The sequence below is a fragment of the Triplophysa dalaica genome, chromosome 18 (genome assembly GCF_015846415.1).
Source record: "Triplophysa dalaica isolate WHDGS20190420 chromosome 18, ASM1584641v1, whole genome shotgun sequence".
In the NCBI taxonomy this organism is placed as follows: Eukaryota; Metazoa; Chordata; class Actinopteri; order Cypriniformes; family Nemacheilidae; genus Triplophysa; species Triplophysa dalaica.
The window spans coordinates 4342948-4361230 of NC_079559.1; the positions used below are offsets into that span (position 1 = coordinate 4342948).

The 18283-nt window shown below is 36.1% G+C and overlaps 2 protein-coding genes across 5 annotated transcripts; one reads left to right on the top strand and one right to left on the bottom strand.

The window, feature by feature from the left end:
• The first annotated feature begins 189 nt into the window (after positions 1-189).
• LOC130439873 (DNA damage-regulated autophagy modulator protein 2) lies at positions 190-2967 on the top strand. The gene is made up of 7 exons (XM_056772506.1): positions 190-847; positions 1018-1085; positions 1323-1465; positions 1565-1742; positions 2159-2241; positions 2493-2585; positions 2662-2967. Exons 1-7 carry the CDS (start codon positions 717-719, stop codon positions 2785-2787), a joined length of 822 nt encoding a protein of 273 aa, XP_056628484.1. The 5' UTR covers positions 190-716; the 3' UTR covers positions 2788-2967.
• Positions 2968-3112: 145 nt separating this feature from the next.
• On the bottom strand, positions 3113-16895 carry dennd2da (DENN/MADD domain containing 2Da). Of its 4 annotated transcripts, none has more exons than XM_056772502.1 (16): positions 16615-16895; positions 12892-12948; positions 12710-12781; positions 12505-12591; positions 10706-10789; positions 9484-9659; positions 9071-9183; positions 8901-8970; positions 8006-8083; positions 7304-7444; positions 5743-5891; positions 4937-5108; positions 4804-4854; positions 4629-4710; positions 3815-4063; positions 3113-3486 (listed from the first exon to the last, which is right to left on the bottom strand). In XM_056772502.1, the coding sequence occupies exons 2-16, from the start codon at positions 12938-12940 to the stop codon at positions 3425-3427; spliced, it is 1635 nt and encodes a 544-aa protein (XP_056628480.1). In that variant the 5' UTR covers positions 12941-12948; positions 16615-16895; the 3' UTR covers positions 3113-3424. The 4 variants fall into 4 exon arrangements, with proteins under 4 accessions (XP_056628480.1, XP_056628478.1, XP_056628482.1 ...); XM_056772500.1 differs by having other exon boundaries at positions 10706-10804; XM_056772504.1 differs by lacking the exons at positions 12505-12591; positions 12710-12781; positions 12892-12948; positions 16615-16895 and adding an exon at positions 11643-11857.
• Between the last annotated feature and the right edge of the window lie 1388 nt (positions 16896-18283).

Below are 18283 nucleotides of genomic sequence, written 5' to 3' on the forward strand. Positions count from 1 at the left end.
TTGAAACGTTTTAATATACTAAAGGACATGAAATAAAGATTGTTATATTTATGTTAACAGATTTCTTGATCACTGCCTCTGTTTGTCTTAATGTTTAATTTACACAAAAAAGATGTACGATGGGTTTTTATTTTTTTAGGATATGTATGCATTGCTCGTTTCCAAACTCTGCTGTACTTTGAAATGGCGTGTGTGCGTTTGAAAGTCAGAAAGTGAAATCACGCTAAATGAAGGTCAGCTGATTTTGGTCACAGGACTTTAAGCAAAGCATCACACACAAAATCATTCACACAGAACAAAACATTCGATTTTCGAGCACACACTTGATTCTCTCCTACTAACTCTACTTATTTGCATGTCCAGTATTTCCTAACATTCATTTCTGTGTCTAATAGAAGCTTGTCTGATGATATTTGTCCATGTCATCGACTAACACGCTGTGACCTTCTGGGCTGTTATATCTGATGCTGAACAACAGTTAACCTTGCTTTCTATTCTTTGTGTCTGGATGTGTAGATAAGATGGTTCTTTGCAATGGGCTTTATCACCGTTCCTTTGCTTGTGTTTAAGTGTTTTTTTGCTTTCTCATCTTTGGCCTGTTTGTTGGGTTGATGTTTTCTAAGCTCCATGTTTCATATATGTGATTGTTTTTGATGGGCCGTTGATATAATTTGTCTGTGATTGAATATCTCTGGACCGGCTCTATGTGAGGCATCATGTGTTGGTTCAGAAGAGGACTCTGCGCTCTCCCTGTGGCTCTGGTCATCTGGTCGTCCGCTACATTACTCCTCTCGTACGCCACAGCGGTCGTATTTGGGCACGCTGACCTGATCATTCCATACATCAGGTGAGTTCTGCCTTCATTTCATTGTGGCTGCACTTGCAATTTGTGTTTTTCCCTTTTATGTTGGATATGTGTTGAGTTGCATGTAAAGTTAAATTGCAGGGATAACAATGTCATTTTGGGAACACTTGAAATGAACTTTTTATTTCTGTCATACTGTGTTTTGTTTGTAGTGACACGGGCACTGAAGTTCCTGAACGATGTGTGTTTGGCTTCATGCTTTCAATCTCGGCTTTCTTGGGTAACGTTTCTTAGATCACTCACATTTTAACCTGAATCTAATTGTTAAAAATTTGCTTGTTTTTAAGCTTGAACGTTTAAAAGATATTGAAGGTTGGACAAAAACAGCAAGAAACAAACCCGGACCGCCTTGTCAGTTTGTTTCTCTTAACACGTTCAATGACCTAATTTAGAAATAAAATGATATTTAAAGACAATGTTTGTACACCAGTCTTTAAGCGTGGGTTTGTGTTTGCAGGCTTGGGCACAATGTATGTGCGATATAAACAAGTTCAGGCTTTGATATCGGCCTCTGAGTCTGTTTTACAGCTGATGAACTACGCAGGTCTTCTTTTGGGCATCTTCAGTTCTGTAGGGATGTGTGTTGTCGCCAACTTCCAGGTAACACAACCGAAACATAGACGTTCATTTTGAGGGCATGGCTATATTGATCTGTGTGTAATAACAGTCATATCTCTAAATGTATTTACGTTCTTTCAGAAAACAGATATAATATCTGTACACCTCTTGGGGGCGGGGCTGACCTTTGGCCCAGGGACATTGTATATCCTGGTTCAGAATGCTATGTCCTTCCGCATGCAACCACGTTTCCACGGCAAAGATATTCTATGGGCACGTATGGCGGTTGCATCATGGTCTCTCATTAGCATAATAACATGTATCCTTTTATATGTGCTGTCTGTGAAATAATAAAAAAAAGTCTAAAAGTGCAACCGTTTTGAAACTCTGGAATGCAAACGTGGCATCTTTTGCCTATAGTTTTTAAAATCCATTTTTATGATATTATTACTTTAATAAGTTAACTAAAATTTTAAGTGATCTTTAAAAACATTTAAAGAAAATTTCGCTCAAGATGCTCTTTGTAACGTTCTGAGTCTCTTGATAATGTGGATTATAAGTGCATGGTGGGAGAAAATAATAATACAATCGAATTCTTCAGTTAATATTTTCAATAAAAATCAGTCTCTGTCTTTTGGACCCACCTTGTCTTACAAAAATATTCCAGGTTGGGAGACTCGTATTGGTAATGTTAAGCGCACAATAATAGCCTATTTTACTTTAACTGAATCTAAGTATTCATATCCTCTGTGTTAATGTATGATGCCCTGCCTGGTGTGGACGTGGCCAAGAAGTTACACTGGCAGCCGGGAGAGAGAGTAAGACAGATTATGTGCTTGACTACCTGCTATGTTTCCATTTAATATTTCAAACACAAAATAGATTGAAATTCTTAATGTTACACTAACATTTATGTGATAAGACAGCATGATACTGTTAGAAATGTAAACCATTGTCTAACGTGTAATGCTTTATTGTCACAGTATATCACATACATATCTATTCTGATGGTTTGTATGTGATGTTATTGATAACAGATGCGTGTACAATCTCCTCATGTGTGTTGTAGGGTTTGGTAGCTCATCATGTAAGCGCTGCATCTGAATGGTCCCTGGCGTTCTCTTTCATCAGCTTCTTTCTCACATATATACGTGATTTTCAGGTGTGTTTCATGCCATGCGATTGTAAAATGATGATCTGGGGATCTGTTTGACTGTACGTTCTCTTTTTTTACGCAGAAAATGAATTTGCACGTTCAGCCTGTTCTTCACAGTAACCATCTTTATCATCACTATCCTCACTATGAAGGGAGGGAGTGTGTCCAGCATGGAGAACATTCACCCCTGTTGGCTGGCACCTTCTGAAAAACTCTGCCATCTTGTGTCAGACATCAAAACTGCAGTGTGTGTACAATACTTCACAAACAGATGCTCTATCTGTCCAAATCTGAATAATCCTGAAGTGGAAACGTATTAGTAGAGAAGCATTTATATTTCTGGTATATTTCAGCATAGCTGCATTGTAAATGTAATACAGTTACTAACTTTTAGTACCGGTAAGTCTTTCTATGTTACAGGAACCATCTGGAGATCTTTCAGTGCTTTAACAGTAATTTGCTAAATGTTGATACGATGAGATCTACATTTGTTCACAATTTGTGTTGTTTTTCATTGAAAAAACATGGAGACATTTTAAAAAACCTTTTTTATTTAGCATGTTTTCACTGGCTCAGCTTTTGCAACTTTATGGTCAAAAACTACAGCCAAAGCTTCTAGCTGAAACAGGTCTTAAAGACATTAAATACAGCAGCTTATTACAGTAGAAAATCCCCCGACACCCGTCAAGACCCGAACACAAATGACAACAGCAGTAAAACTAACAGACAACAACCATAAATAAAAAAATAGTCCAATATAATTCTATCTACAATCTTTAAAATAATTATACTACTTGATTTATTTCACAGCAGATTTACAATCAGACATTTGGCGAGTCTTTCCGCTAATGTTTCTTTGCCTCTCTCATCTTTTTCTGGTATTCGGTGATCTTTCTCTCAAAAAATCCTGGAACAGAGATAAGATGTTTCGGGAAACCTTGTTAATTCAAAATGTTAATTCAGATTCTGTGTTGCAAAGATTCACAAAAAGTATTTTAAATGCAGCAATTGGTTTGTTTATTTCAAATACACGCACACAAGTTCTTAACCCTTGTGTCTGTTAGACATGTTTTCTCGCCAATATCAAAGACTTGTCTTCTTCAGTGTATTTTATTTACAGAACAGATTAAAATTTGTAAAATGATTCACAAAGTCTGACATGCAAACGTAGTGACAGTAATAAATTAATAAAATTGATTAAATGAGGCATCTAGTCAAAAGAGGGCGTGTCTTACCTGTGCCATCCTGTGATGAGGGTCTCTGCTCCACCTCCTGAATGAAGAGGTCGAACATCTGTGTCTGTATGAACTTCTTTACAAAATGACGTGAGCTTTTAGACTCTATAGCTTTATAAAAATTCCTCTGCTGGAACTCGCCCTGCTTGTCCTTGTCGTTCCGCACGATGTGCTTGGCGAAGTGGCCGACAGTCTTAATAAAGAATGGCAAAAAAGCTTCTGGGACCACTTGGTTCAACTCCTCAAGACCTGCAATGATGAAAATGAAATAAAAAATTCAACCTTGCTAGATTTACTTAAAGGGGTCATATGGCTCGAACACATGTTTTTCTGTGTCTTTGGTGTGTTATAAGTTGCCCCTTTATTAGACATGTAAAATAGCAAAACTTTTAAGTGTCGGAACAAAGGATGCATTCTATCTAAAAGCGAATGCTCACCCAGACCTAATACATTACATATTCGACCAATCACTTTGAACTAGTTAACTGGCCAATCATAGTACACCTTGCCCTTCAGAGCGATGAGCTTTGTTAAAATTCTGCGCGTTTTAGAAAGGCGGCCAAAGAAGAGATACAAACATTTTTGAACCTTAAATCGTGTATACACATTACATAACATCTAAAACAATGAATGTATGGTTCATATCTTATTAATGTTGGGTTAGTGCGATTTCATGTGCAATGTTTCTTGCTATGATTAATTGCTTGAAATGCTAACATTCCCGCCTTCTATAAGTACTCAAGTCCTTTTAATACCACTTCACATAATACATAATATACATAATATGACCCCGCCAAGTAGTAACAATCCTTACTTGATTTGTCGTTTTTGGCCCTGAGGGCCTGTCTGATTTCCTCTTTGAGTTTGTGAGGTAATATTGTGTCCTCATCTCCCACCTGTGTGAAGAAACATTCCAACCTCAATCGACAAATTTCAGAATAAACGTTCAAAAAAACTCTTCATTACATGCACAGGATGGCCAAACTTACACACTTGATAAACGTCTCCTTTCTGTCTTCTGACAAGTCAACAATAAGCACCTATAAGAAAGTTTGTGAATTTAATCAAGATTGAGATTTCAGTGTTTAAAACTGTTTGCAAAGTTTCATTAATGGCGCTGACCTCTGTCTGGTCAGTGACCTGATCTGCCAGGCGTTTCTGGACACCCAGCAGGTATGGTGTGGGTGCCATGACGACGTCGATGAGGATCTCAGGAATGATGGATATGAGCGTGTGCTGCCAGATGAACGGATACAAGAGAACAGCCACCGCGTGGATCACCTGAGATAACGTACTGCCGAGAGACAGAGAAGATGGTGAACTTTTTCTATTAATTTTACAGTATTTCCAAAACAGGCAAACATGTTTAATTTAAGGCAAATATATTTGTCTGCAGTATAATGAAGAATTTGAATCTCAAGCACTATTTATAAAATCATATAATAAAAAAAAAGTTGATTGAAAGCTGCATCTAATATAGTGTTTTGTATACAAAAATGTTATATAGTTAGTAGACACACTCAACCCTGTAAGTCAATGACGCCCTCTGTCGGTCATTTTATGAATAATGTCAAGTTATAAAATACCTCTTTGAAACAAGTTGAAAATAAAAACTTTGAAAACATTTTTTTTTTAAAAGCATTTAACTTTGTTGTTTTATTTTCTGGAAGCAAATGTGATATAATACCTCTAGTTTTTGTGGAACTAAATAATAATAAAAAATGGCTGTATTTAAACAGTGTTCGCTGAGGACTTTATTTACAGTAAGTGTCGCTATTACAAATCTATGCCTCAAAACACTATGAATACAATGGTACATGTGCAAACCTACAGATAATTATTTTCACAGTTTTAGAACCGCTAATATGCATATTGTGTCCATAAGCGTCTTAAAGTCTATATGACTGTGTGTTTGTGTGTTGTATTACCCAAGCTCCTCAGCGATGAAGATGATTCTTCTCTCTAGTACAGTAGCAGCAAACACCAGGAGCACCTCCTCATCCGACAGGCAACTGAACAATGTGCGGAAATCAACGTGCTCCAGCCAGGAATCTGTCGGACGAGTCAAACTGATGGTCTGTAGATAGACAGACATACATTTTTTTTTTAGAAATAGCACTAGTATGAACCTGAAGCTACTGGATGTGATAACCACCTGCCTCATCTATAAACGCCCTTCTGCCAAACTTCCAACTGAGGTGCGCATGAAATTACATATTTCATATTTCATATATCATAATTATGTATTACTTTTTATAATCATTTAAATAATTAATTGACAAATTAAACAAAAATATTTTTAGTAGTATTGAGGTTTTTCCATCAATATTTTTTTAATAATTTAAGCTTTAATAATAGCTTAATATGGTTTCGTACTTTCAGAGTAACTACTTTGGTGGGGAAGTTTGATAAGAACCAGAAATAAATATATAAATATTTTATATAAAAAAGTATGTAATTTACATTAAATGTAAACTTTTTTAAAAGAGATATACAGTTTCAAAGTAGAGTCCCCGATACTTCTGTTCCATATAGACCTCTAAATTTCAGCAGAATAATGAGCGATACTATAATGTGAGGCATGTGAAGATCACTTGAATGGAACGTTACATACAAAAATGTGCTCAAGGAGAAATTCAAGCAGAACGTAGTCAAGTCCATACACAGCATGAAGACATACCTGCAGAAACATCTCTGACCTTCTACCCTGCGGTAGTGTATTAGCTCAGCTCTTTTTCCTGCAGCTCTGACTGTGTGTTTGTGAACAGCGTGTCTATGCCTGCAGATGTGCTTGGTTGGCTTAAGAGATGGATTATATTACACCGCCTTGAATTTACTATAATTTCACTCCATGGTTTATAATTACTAGGTCACCAGCTCTTATTCTCTTCTCTGGTTTTACGCCCATATTTTATTTCCTCTTCCTCTCTCTTGTTCTTGATAGGAAATGGTTGACAAATGCCAGTTCTAACAAACCTGTTTTTTGACAATTTTTTGCAATTATTAGTTAATATATTGCCCAACACTGCCTTTGTAATCTCTTATGAAAATTAACCGTAGTTTTGGTAACAATGTTTACCCCACATTTCACCCATGGTTTTCCTACAGTAACCATAGTTAACCATGGTATTTGTATTAAAATCAATCTAATTTAAAACGTGCTTTACCACACTTTTACTATAGTAAAAATATAATTAATTTTGATAATTTTATTCACTGATGTGTCATTCACATTGATTCTATAGTGCATTTACGAGGCTAAAAGAGAGGGTTTAAGGACATTTTTTTATAGTTTAAGCATCTTTTAGCATGAGCAGTGCAAGCAAGTCTAGTTAAGGAATACTCTGTGTTCTGTCTCTATATAGATTTTTAAGCATTAACATTTAAATCATTAAATTTTGTGAAACGTGTTTGATTCGCATATGGTGGACATAGTTCCCTAATACAAACTTTCTTATCAAAATGTATTGTTTTAGCGCTAGTTTATACCTCTGTGCCTCTGTCTGGAATAAAGCTCTTGATGCTAACGGTGTGTCCGGGGGCAGGAAAAGCAGACTCTCTTAGGCTCTGCATAAATGGATAGATCATGGCCATGGAGATCTTTCTGCGCTTCTCCACCTCATCAAGGATCTGAAATGTCAAAGAGGCAAGTTGAACAATAATGCAAACAAATATCGACAAATAAAAAATATTTTTTCATCAACAAAATAAGGGTTTTCATCTACTTGAGAAGTTGATTTATATATAACCTCATTAGCATACAAGTAAAAAAATATAAGCAATCACTTTCCAAATAAGGTCACTGGCTTTGTTGTTTTTCCTGAACAAACAAACTCATTTCAAAGCGAAAAGCTCTTACCGTAACAGTACCTGAACAAAGTCCAGCCGTAACAAACATTTACCAACAACTGTAGCATTTTAGCTACATATTTATGTCGTGTTTGTCTGCATGTGGAAGCCTGACAGATGTCTCTTTATAAACAATAGGCATGCATTTGTAGTGTGTTTTTCAATTTGTCTATTTATTTCAATGTGGTATGTGTCGCAAAACCAGCCTCTGTGTTCCAATCCAATTTTCGCTCATCAACATCACTATTTGGCTTTTGTGGTCTGCGTGAATCTTTTGACCTATTAAAATGCAGTGTAAAATAGGTAACAGTGCAAAATAAAAAAATGTTAAAGAGGACGTACATTGGAAAAAAGTCCGAAGCAGGCTACATTACTGATGATACAGTACGCTTCCGGTGGACGTGCTCCCTTCCCATAAGGCTAAGCATGAAAACAGAAACAAGACAAAAAAGTTACTTAGAAACATAACATCATATGCATTTATTTTAAAGGGGTCATATGACACGGCTAAAACAAATATGATAGTTTGTTTTAGATGTAATGCAATGTGTATACACAATATAAGATTAAAAACGCTGCATTTTTAACATACCGTGCATGTTTATATCTCCTCTCTGCCCCACCTCTCTAAAACGTGCAGATTTTTTACAAAGCTTTGAAAAGCAAGGTGTGATACGATTGGCCTGTGAACCGGTGATTGGTCGAATACTGCAAGCGTGTGACGGAAATGTAACGCCTCTTACCATAATTGGAACATCAGGTTCCTAAGCAATTGTACTGGCAAGTCCGCCCACTTTACTTGCGTATACATGTGGGTGGTCTTAGTCAAATCATACCACAAACTGACGTAGATTTGTGGTGGGGTGGTTACACGAGGCGCTTCAGGCAGGGGAGCGTCCGCTTTTAGATAGAATGCATCTATTGTTCTGACACTTTAAGTTTTGCAATTTTATGTGTCTAATACATGCATGGGTAACTTAATAACACACCAAAGACACAGAAAACACATATTCACGCCATATGACCCCTTGAAATATTTATAAGAAAATATATAGCATTTAACAATATCTTTTTAGGCGTTACAATAGTTTTTTGAGAAAAGTGTGATGTGACAAAAAGTTTTGTGAGTGATGTTGCTATGTGGTGGTTAAGGTGTTCTGAGTATTGATATTTAATTAAATAAGGCCTTAAACACAAGTTCTTACAAGTAATATTAAAGAACCAAGTCAAAATTTACCAGCAGCCTCCTACAGTATCCGTTCTTTCTGCTTCCATCAACATCTGTAAGCACGAAAGAGAATGTTTCACTGTGAAGCAGAGAAAAGGAGAGAGTGAAATGGAGAAAGTGAAAAACAGTGCGCCCACAGTGCATGCTGGGAAAAATGATGTGTCCTGCGGTCACAGTACCTGCAATATTCTGTCAAAGGTGCCCAGTTAACACCTTCTGGAAAGCAAAAGAGTTTGAGAGCCTTTAAGGTCTTCTCTTCCTCCTCCTTTTGAAATCGGACCATTCCATCCTTCTGTGGTTATTAAAGAATAAAATGTAAAATGAAAATTCTTTTATCATTTACCAACTCTAATGTCATTCCAAACCTGACTTTCCTGCTATGGAAATCAAACATGTTAGGTATTACATTCTCGTGTTTATCTTAGTCTCTTAACATGCACATTTTAAATATTCAGTAATCTGATGAAACAAAAGTCTACAGACTGAGAGAAAAATGTAAATACTTTAATAAAAAGAAATCCGACACCTGAATACTTTCTAAAGGTACTGTACATGTGCCTACACGCAGAGCACATGGTTCTGTCTGTATCACCTTAGGGAACTGGTAGATGATCTGTGGTTCATACGTCCCCTCTTTTGTAAGTTTAGGAGTAACCACCACCAGATACTCGAAGAAAAACTGCCCACTGGCGTAGCGCTGCTCTTTGGACTTTTCTTCAACGGGAGAAAGCTCTGTGCTGACAAGTAGGTCTGGTTCCTTGGAAGCTCCTATAATCACACACATATAAGATTCAATGGTTGCCTCTTAATGATTAAGAAAATTGTTCACTTATAAATATTGTTTTGTTTTGACCTCTTTGACTTTCTGTGGAACACAATTTATTTAAGAACTTTACTGCATGCTCTTTCCAATAAAAAAGACAGTCATATGGCTTTTGGAATAGAATGAGAATAAGTGAATAAGTAAATGATGACATCATTGTTTATTTTGGTTGAACTATTCCTTTAAGAGATCAACACATGTTCTTAAACAAGACTGTAGTTTCTTTTATGTTAATGCAGATGATATCTGGTATTAACCAACTGTTATATTCTTCAACGATTAAAGATAAGGCTTTATAAAGAAAGAGCACAGTATCAAACCACGTGTGGACTCCACTTTAGATCAAACAGGGAACGCTGCACCACCAACAAGTACAAACAAATTCCCGGCGGAAAGAATTGAGTTTCTTAACATTGCTTTGACAGCCTCCCCCAACACAGAGCAAACAAAGCCGAAGGAATACCATAGGAGTCCACTTTAGTCTTGTTCTAGCTTGACTTGTGTCACCATGGCAACTCTCAATGTGCCTTTCTAGAAAGGATAGAACAATAACTGCTGCTGACAAGTGAAAAGACTAGAAATGCACTGAAGAACACATTCAAATTTTGTGCTTTCAGTAACTTTGAACCTTCCTGAGACTTTACCTTTTATTAAACTCTAATGTTTAACCATTAAGGGTTAACTTGCCCGTTTCTCAAACGTTTGACTAAACAAGAATATGTTGAGATTTTTTTAAATTTAGGAGTAAATGTATTTAAGATGACATAAAACTAACACCGCTAAACGTAACATAGCTTTGCAGAGTCATTAAAGTTATAAACTGATTTGAATTCATTCAAGTGCTTATAAAAACACTTCGGCACATTAACTATACAAAACGTACGTGGTCAAACATATTATGCAAAAGGAAAAGAACGGTCTAATGGGATTATTAAAGCACATAGACTGTGTTTGTACAGATTATTAAGTACTTAAATAACTCTTTTCTTACTGTCTTTGTTGATTTTCCCACGGAAGGACGAAAACATACTACTGAACCTCTTCATGGCTCCCATCTCTTGGTCTTGATCTTCACCTGGAAGGAAGACACCTGAGAAATAACAGTACAGAAACAAACAAGTTATGGATTGGATTATCTCCTACAATGTTAACAGAAATGCCTCCGGCACTTAAGATCGTATACTATTACATGCATTATGTAACATAAAGAGCAATAACATTTGTCAGCATGTATGAGTCTTTTCTGTCAGTTAATGTCAACACAACTGTTCGCGTTAGTTCACTGAGCTGATGTTAACAGATACAACTTTTAGAAACGTATTAACAAATCCTGAACAAATATCAATAAATGCTGTTGAAGTCCTGTTTATAGTAAGTTCATGATAACTCATGTATAACAAATACAATGTTTTGTAAAGTGTCAGGCTTTGCCTGATTTGTAAGCATTCACATTTAGTTTAGTTTATTTGTACATTTTCTTAAAATATATATTTACTGTTTCAAATATATATGCAAAACAAAGGTCATTGCTCAACCTGCATTGCATGTCATTGAACCGCATTACAGCATGTTTGATCAAACATCAATATCACTGATCCAATATTGTTACGCAACCAGTCAAACCAGCACAATTAACTGTCATATTTAGTTTTTTAGACATATTTTTACCAGATGTACCAAGACTATCATCATCCATCACCTAAAGTTACATATAAAAGGTGTTCAAGCAGCTTGCTCAGATAGTAACTATATAAAAGTTATTAACACAAGTTTTAAAGTCTTTAAGGAGTTTTTCTTACACGCTTGAGAGTAATAGAATAGGAAATTCACAAAAGTGGCAGTATTATTTACACAATGTCTAATAATTATAATCTCTTTGATATTAACATGAATTTTACAGAGACACTTTCTACAGAAGTGCAACTTACTCCGGTGTTTGGCGGATTTGTTCTTCTTTCCTCTTCTTTTTACACTAGAAAGAGTCACTCCGTTCATATTACAATCGCTTTGGTACTCAATTTTGCCAACCAGCGTGATATTTAGATAAAGATCTACCGAAAGTATTTCCCACGGTCGGTGCGAGATCGCGATATTGCCAACGAGTGCGCGCGATGTGCGTATGCAGAGCGCTGCTCAGGTTCAATTCGAGAGTCGATGTACTGAAGCGACTCTTGTGAACGATTCTTTTGTGCCGAGCGTTTGTGAATCACTCAACTGTAGGTTATGTTTTGAAGTGTTTGTGAACATAAAATGGGTCTTACAATTCAAAAACGAAAAGGTTAACCTTACTTTTAAGACTTTTATTATTTTTTTGATTGTATTTAACATAAGGATATTAATAAACAAGTGTGTTACAAAAAAAATAAACATTCATAACTTCTACCAATACAGATCAACATTTTTCATGACATCATTCTGCACTTTAGAAGGCTGACGTCAAGGCACCAAAGACAGCTGCGCATTTTAAGGCGCTTTCAACTTATTTAAAGATCGTGTTGACTGCTCTTGTTTTCTCTTAAAAAAATAAAAGGCTCTCCCCGGGGCAAAGGCCTTATATGCTTTGAGTTTTCCATTCGCTCAGCGTTGGCAAAAGATCCCATATATGAACCACAAGAACTTTATCTTAGAATCGAACAACAACCAGGTTGACAGATGTCATGCAAAAGCACTTTCTGGACACCATTTCTGAAAATAGCTGATCAGAGGTTGTGTTTATCCTTTCACTGTCCGACCCACTTCCATTAGTGGAAAAAGTTTCACTTCAGTAAACTCCAAAGGTTAAAGTCCTACCTTTGCTGGTCTCAAGTCCACCATCTGACAAAGCTCGTCTCTTTTCTATATCTGTCGTACCGTCTTCTTCTGCTCCTTTAGATCTTTCTGCAAAGAAGGACAGGACATTACCGATGTGTTAATTCACCAATATGTGCATCTGTCAGTTTATTTACAGAGCTTTTATGCCTAAAGTAAAGAAAGGTGTGTAAACTGTAGGACTCACGTCGTTCACCTCTGAAAGAGGAAAATAAACGCCTCCTGAAATTATTCTCCCCTTCATCCTCCGATGGTCTGGCTGCAGAAGTCAAACAAAGGAATCAGAAGTCTGTCTAGTTGTGTTGTTTTGAGTGTTGTTATTCAGACTCATTCACATTGCAATGCATATATTATTGCAAGTTTACTTACGCTTAGAACGCATGGAAGAGAAAATCCAGGTTCCCCTGGGTGTTGTCATGGTGTCCCCTGTTTACAAGACAAAGTCGTGTTCAGTCGTCAACTTTTCTTTTAGCACACAGATGTCCACAAAAGCTACACTATTTTTTGTCTCCATATGTGATTAAATTACGTAAAATCAGTTGACAGGAAAGTTTCCGAGAGAGCTGTGCTTCATGCTCCTCATGTGTAAAGGTTATGATTGAAACTCAGATATAAGAAACGTGTATTATTTTTCCCAGAGAACAAGGTCATAGTCCTCTGGCACCTTAAGTAAATATTAACAAACTAAGTCTCCGTCATTAATGGTATCACATCTTGTTTGAGTTCAGGACACACCCAATACGGCAGGCATGTGGACATCACAAGAATAAATAATCTGCTTCACCATTGCTATACGCAGTTGTGCCAGCTGTATACAATCTCGCTTTTCTCTTGGCATAAGCCGCTTGCTGTTACCTTTATAGGTTTTTTCACATTTTCATATTCAGAGCTCAGTAAACAACTGCAATGTGCAAAAATGACATGAACGTCATGTTTATCTTCATACTGAAACCCTTCACATACACTTTACATGCCACACAACCACAGGAAGTGACAGAAATTCAGTTGCTTTGTAGCAGAAAGATCAACTAGTTTGTGAGTTTGTCACATGTGATGAGAGCTTGCGGCGGCACCAGATGTCAGAACTCAGTTTTTAACGTAAACTACACTGACTAAAACAATTGTGTAATGATAAACTGCATCTAACATTCGTATTTTATTGCACATTTTTTAATCACAAGTTGAGTTGTTGTTTATCCCCAGTACTTCAAACAGGAATGTCCACCCTCTCCCATACGTTTATGAGCATGTTTTCGTGAAAGACGTGGTCATTTGGTATAATCTGGGTCTTTTTATAGCATACTGTATTCCCCACAGGACGGCTTCAGGTCAGCATTAGGTCTTCCTGTTGCCCCAATGACTCTATCTCAGTTATGTGGGAATATTTTGAGGTTGCACTTCATGACTTTTGCATGATGCAGTAACCTGGTAAAGATTTGGAGTTAAACATGCTAATCTAAACTTATTCAACTTTATTTTTGGCTTTTTATAAAATGGGACACATTATTCCATTCTTCAAACAATGATTTCTTAAATGAATTAACATACATAAAAACGTTTTTTATTATTTTGGTGTGAAGTATAGCTTGTAACTGGCATGGAACAGCATGTCTCCATAATCACTTTGAACCAGATATACAGTGAGACAGACTGACAGACAGACAGAGAGACATGGATATGTAAAGACGTGGGCTGTGTTGGCGGGTGGAAACCAGTGAACTCCTCTAGCCCAGACATCAATCAATCATTGACTTGTTCATTTACTCACACATTCATTCTCTTGTTCTCTCTTCTTATTCCAAATTAAAAGTCACGAACTTTAACAAACAACACATTTTTTGTTGTCATTATGAATATGGTGGGACACAACCAGTACATGATACATGTGTCTGAACTATAGCTGTTTTACTCCACAGCACTGAGCTTAAAATGATAGTTTACCCAACCCTTCCCGCCCCCCAAAAATCTGTCATCATTATTTATCCTCATGACATTCTGAACCTGTACCACTTTCTTTTTTTCTCTGAAACACAAAATAAGATATTTTGAGAAATGTCACTGTGGTTTTGTTTCTAAAGAATCAATGATGTCCATTGTTGTTTGGTTATACCAACATTCTTTAAAATATCTTTTTTTGTGTGATTCACAGAGGAAAATAGACATATAGTTTGTAATGACGTGAAGGTAAGTAAGGGATGGAAGAATTTTCGTTTTGGTTAAACTATCCCTTTAAACCTGTTATGTCAACAGTGGTTTACAACCCTTTGTGTATTTTTTTGCCTTCTTTATCAAAATAAAAAGATGAATGCCAGCTGTACTCTGTGAATGACAGAGAATAAAGTGACAAGATCTGGCCTCAGATCAGTTAAAAATAATGGGAAGGTAATGTTGACTCTAGAACAGCTAAAAGGAATGTAATTCTCTTTTCAAAAGGTTCAAAGGAGGGCAAACAGATGTTCCTGCATGTTTCTGACCCCAGAAATAACAGTGCTTGCCTTTAACCCCCTAAACAAGGTCCTCTTTAAGAATCAGTTTCTTCTTAAGTGTGTATTTAACCACACATCATTATTGTAACCGCAGTCACCCTTTAACCAATAGCTAATCTAAAAATATAAATTCCATAGTGAAATTACAGAATGGTATATTGAAAGAAAAAAAATATAGGGAAAAAAGATCTTTCACAACCACATAGTCTGATTAAAAAGAATTGTACTTAGCTAAAGTTTTAGAATCAAACTCAAATATTTTTGGAGTTGAAGCGCTTTAAAAAGTCTTTGGATGAAGTACATAAATTGACTGTCAGTCAACAGACGGACAAGCATCAACACGTGTAGGCTACAGCACCCTTCTTTTTAAAGCAGGTCATTATTTAATGCTAAGGCTTCCCTTTTACTGCACAGAAGGTTTATATTTAATACAACATCACCTAAATCGTGTAATAGCCTGTGAACGTGTGCAACAGGCTTGTTCATAATTGTCAAAACTTTTCAAAACACTTTTATTAAGTTCCTGCTTAACAGGACGTAACTCTTGCATCACATCCAAGTGTAAAAAAAGTCTTAAGCATGAAATGCATGAAATGTGTAATACATTTGAAATTTCTTTCTCATATCTTTTCTCTTTCATATGCTTTTCTTTCTCTTTAGAACTAGTCTAGAAGATGTTTTCAACTGTAATTTAATGCTGTCCTAGACCACTTCCCCAAACATCAAGCCCAGGTGCTCCTTTATCTGACACAATCATCGGTAAGCCCTCTAGAGGGCAATAATATGACAAAGATGTCTGTTTAAAAAATCTTAAAAACATCAAGATTTAGATATGATTGATTGTATACGCAACTTTGACGTGCAATGTTTTTCAAATCATGCTCTCTTTTATAGTAAGCATACAGTAAAAACCAACTAAGGTTATTACGTTTCATCAGGAAGTTCAGTGCTGAGTGTGTGCTGTTTCCACTACAGGAAATACAACCTAGCAGTGAGTTAACGTCACGTGTCACCAGCATCTACAAGCCTTAAAAGTTAAACCATTCAACTTAATTGTGTGTTTCTGGAAATCAGAAAAGGTATTTAAATGGACTGTTACTTGCAAAAGACACACATGTCTTCATTTGCACAAACTTCACTGTCAATTGTAGTAACTTACACATTTGTAAGTACTTAAACATTTGTTCAGTCTAAAAACTCACTCACAATTTTTCTTTTTTAAACAAATAATCGCAAAAGAGGTTAAAACATAAACATTAAATAAAAGGGGACATAATAGACAGTTCCACTCTCAACATTTCTTTTTTTTAATAAGAGGGTGACTTAAAATGGTGTGCACCTGTTCAGCTTATTCATGTTATGTTCATCAAATTATTTATTACATCTACCTTATTTTACTATACTATACTACACTAATGCTTCCTGTTTTCAACAGTTTAAGCTTTATTCAAATTTTAAACACAACTAATAAACAGGTGCTTTCTTGAAGAGAGAGAGTAGTGTGTTTCTACAAAGTGAAAACACGGTTAAGACTGTGAATAAAGGTGATATTTCATTAGCAGATGCATGTGAAAATCTGTATGAAAATCTGTTCAAGGTCACTTACCACAAAGCCTCTCAGTTACTCCCGCTGGTAGATTAGGTATGTCGGCAAACTTCAGATTGACTTGAGAAAATATTTACCTCGCTATAATAGTAAATGGACCACAATGGCAAGTTGTCCCATTTCGGTTTACCTGATGAACCTGTTTTTTATTTAATATCCCCTGACGCCCATGGAAACAGTCCACACCTCACAGCCTTTCTTGTGTCTTTGCTCTCTCGCAGTCATTCTGCAGCTGCCCTGTGTGTGTGTGTATTTACTTTGCTGTGTTGGAGTTGAATTGCTTTGTGGCTTCTGCTTTAATTTAGAGGAAGTGTTCATGTAACAGAAGAACTGAAGCGGACTTTGACACATGCAAAGCAATCGTACAGGGGATTTCCTCACAATATATTCTGATGTTAAACAGCCTAGGTTCTCGTCTGTTTTATCATTTTCTGTAATATTTTTGTTGAATATTGTAAGTCTTTAGGTGCCCTAATCAAACAGCAAATAAAAATGACTTCAAAGGCAGTCATGTGAAAAACATTGTATGTGAAAATTTCGTTTAGAATGAAGGTATGGAGTAAAAATCTCATGTCTGAGGGCGATTCTGTGTCTGCTTGAGTTCTTGTCTGATTGTTGTATAAACAAAACAGTCCATACGTGGACTAAACACATACGTATAACAGGATTAACTGTCTCACTGTGCTTGATAAGCCTGTTTTTCCACAAGGGTTTTTGCTTCTGCTTATTGACATTATAAAAACAGAAATGAGAGTCAATTTTAATAAAAGCTAACTGTCACAACACACTTTCACATTTCCAAAACATTGTATTTGTGGTTTTAATCGATACTGTACATTTCACTTCAATGGCTGATAAAAATAAGCCACTGACATAAAAGCCGGTTTGTAAACCAGGTAGTCATTCTGGTCATCTCAGAAAAAGTTATTTGGACTGTGTAGAGATGCTTAATCGATAAGATGAATCAAACCTAATCTTCTCTTCTGATTTTTTCCCCTGTAGCTTGTCAGAATGATGGGGGGTTGATACTACAAGTATAAATATACGGCACATTACCTGAGACCAAAAACACAGATAACCCTTATATGAAATCTGAACAGTACAGTATATGAAGTAACTTCAGCTTTCAATCAACTTAAAATCCTCCATTAGTTTGTTCATGGACAGGCCTCCATCTTGTTGCTTCCCCACAAGTGACAAGGAAGATTTTTTCCTAGCTTCTATTTACATTTCTCATCATATTTGCATGACATGACCTGATTTAGATCTTTCTGACAAAAATTTTCATTACCTTATGTAAAGCACAAAAATATATAAACAACCCATTGTGATTTGAATGATAGAATGTAAATATATATCTCTTAAAACACACAGACATATTCTAAGAAAACTGAATAAAAAAACAATGAATAAAATGTATGAATTGAATAAATAATTAAACTGCATAGACATCCTTTGTGCTAGACATTACAAGGACTATAAGTAATAGAACCAACAGAAAGTTTCCATTTTGCAGTTAATTGATAATATATTACCTCAGATGGAATTAATGAATTCCCCTTCCTTGAGATGGGTGGGAATGATGATGTAATCGTCGTGCTTGAATAAAAGCCAATGAAAGAATCTATCTTTTGGACAAGGCATTAAAGGGACAGTTCACCCAAAAATA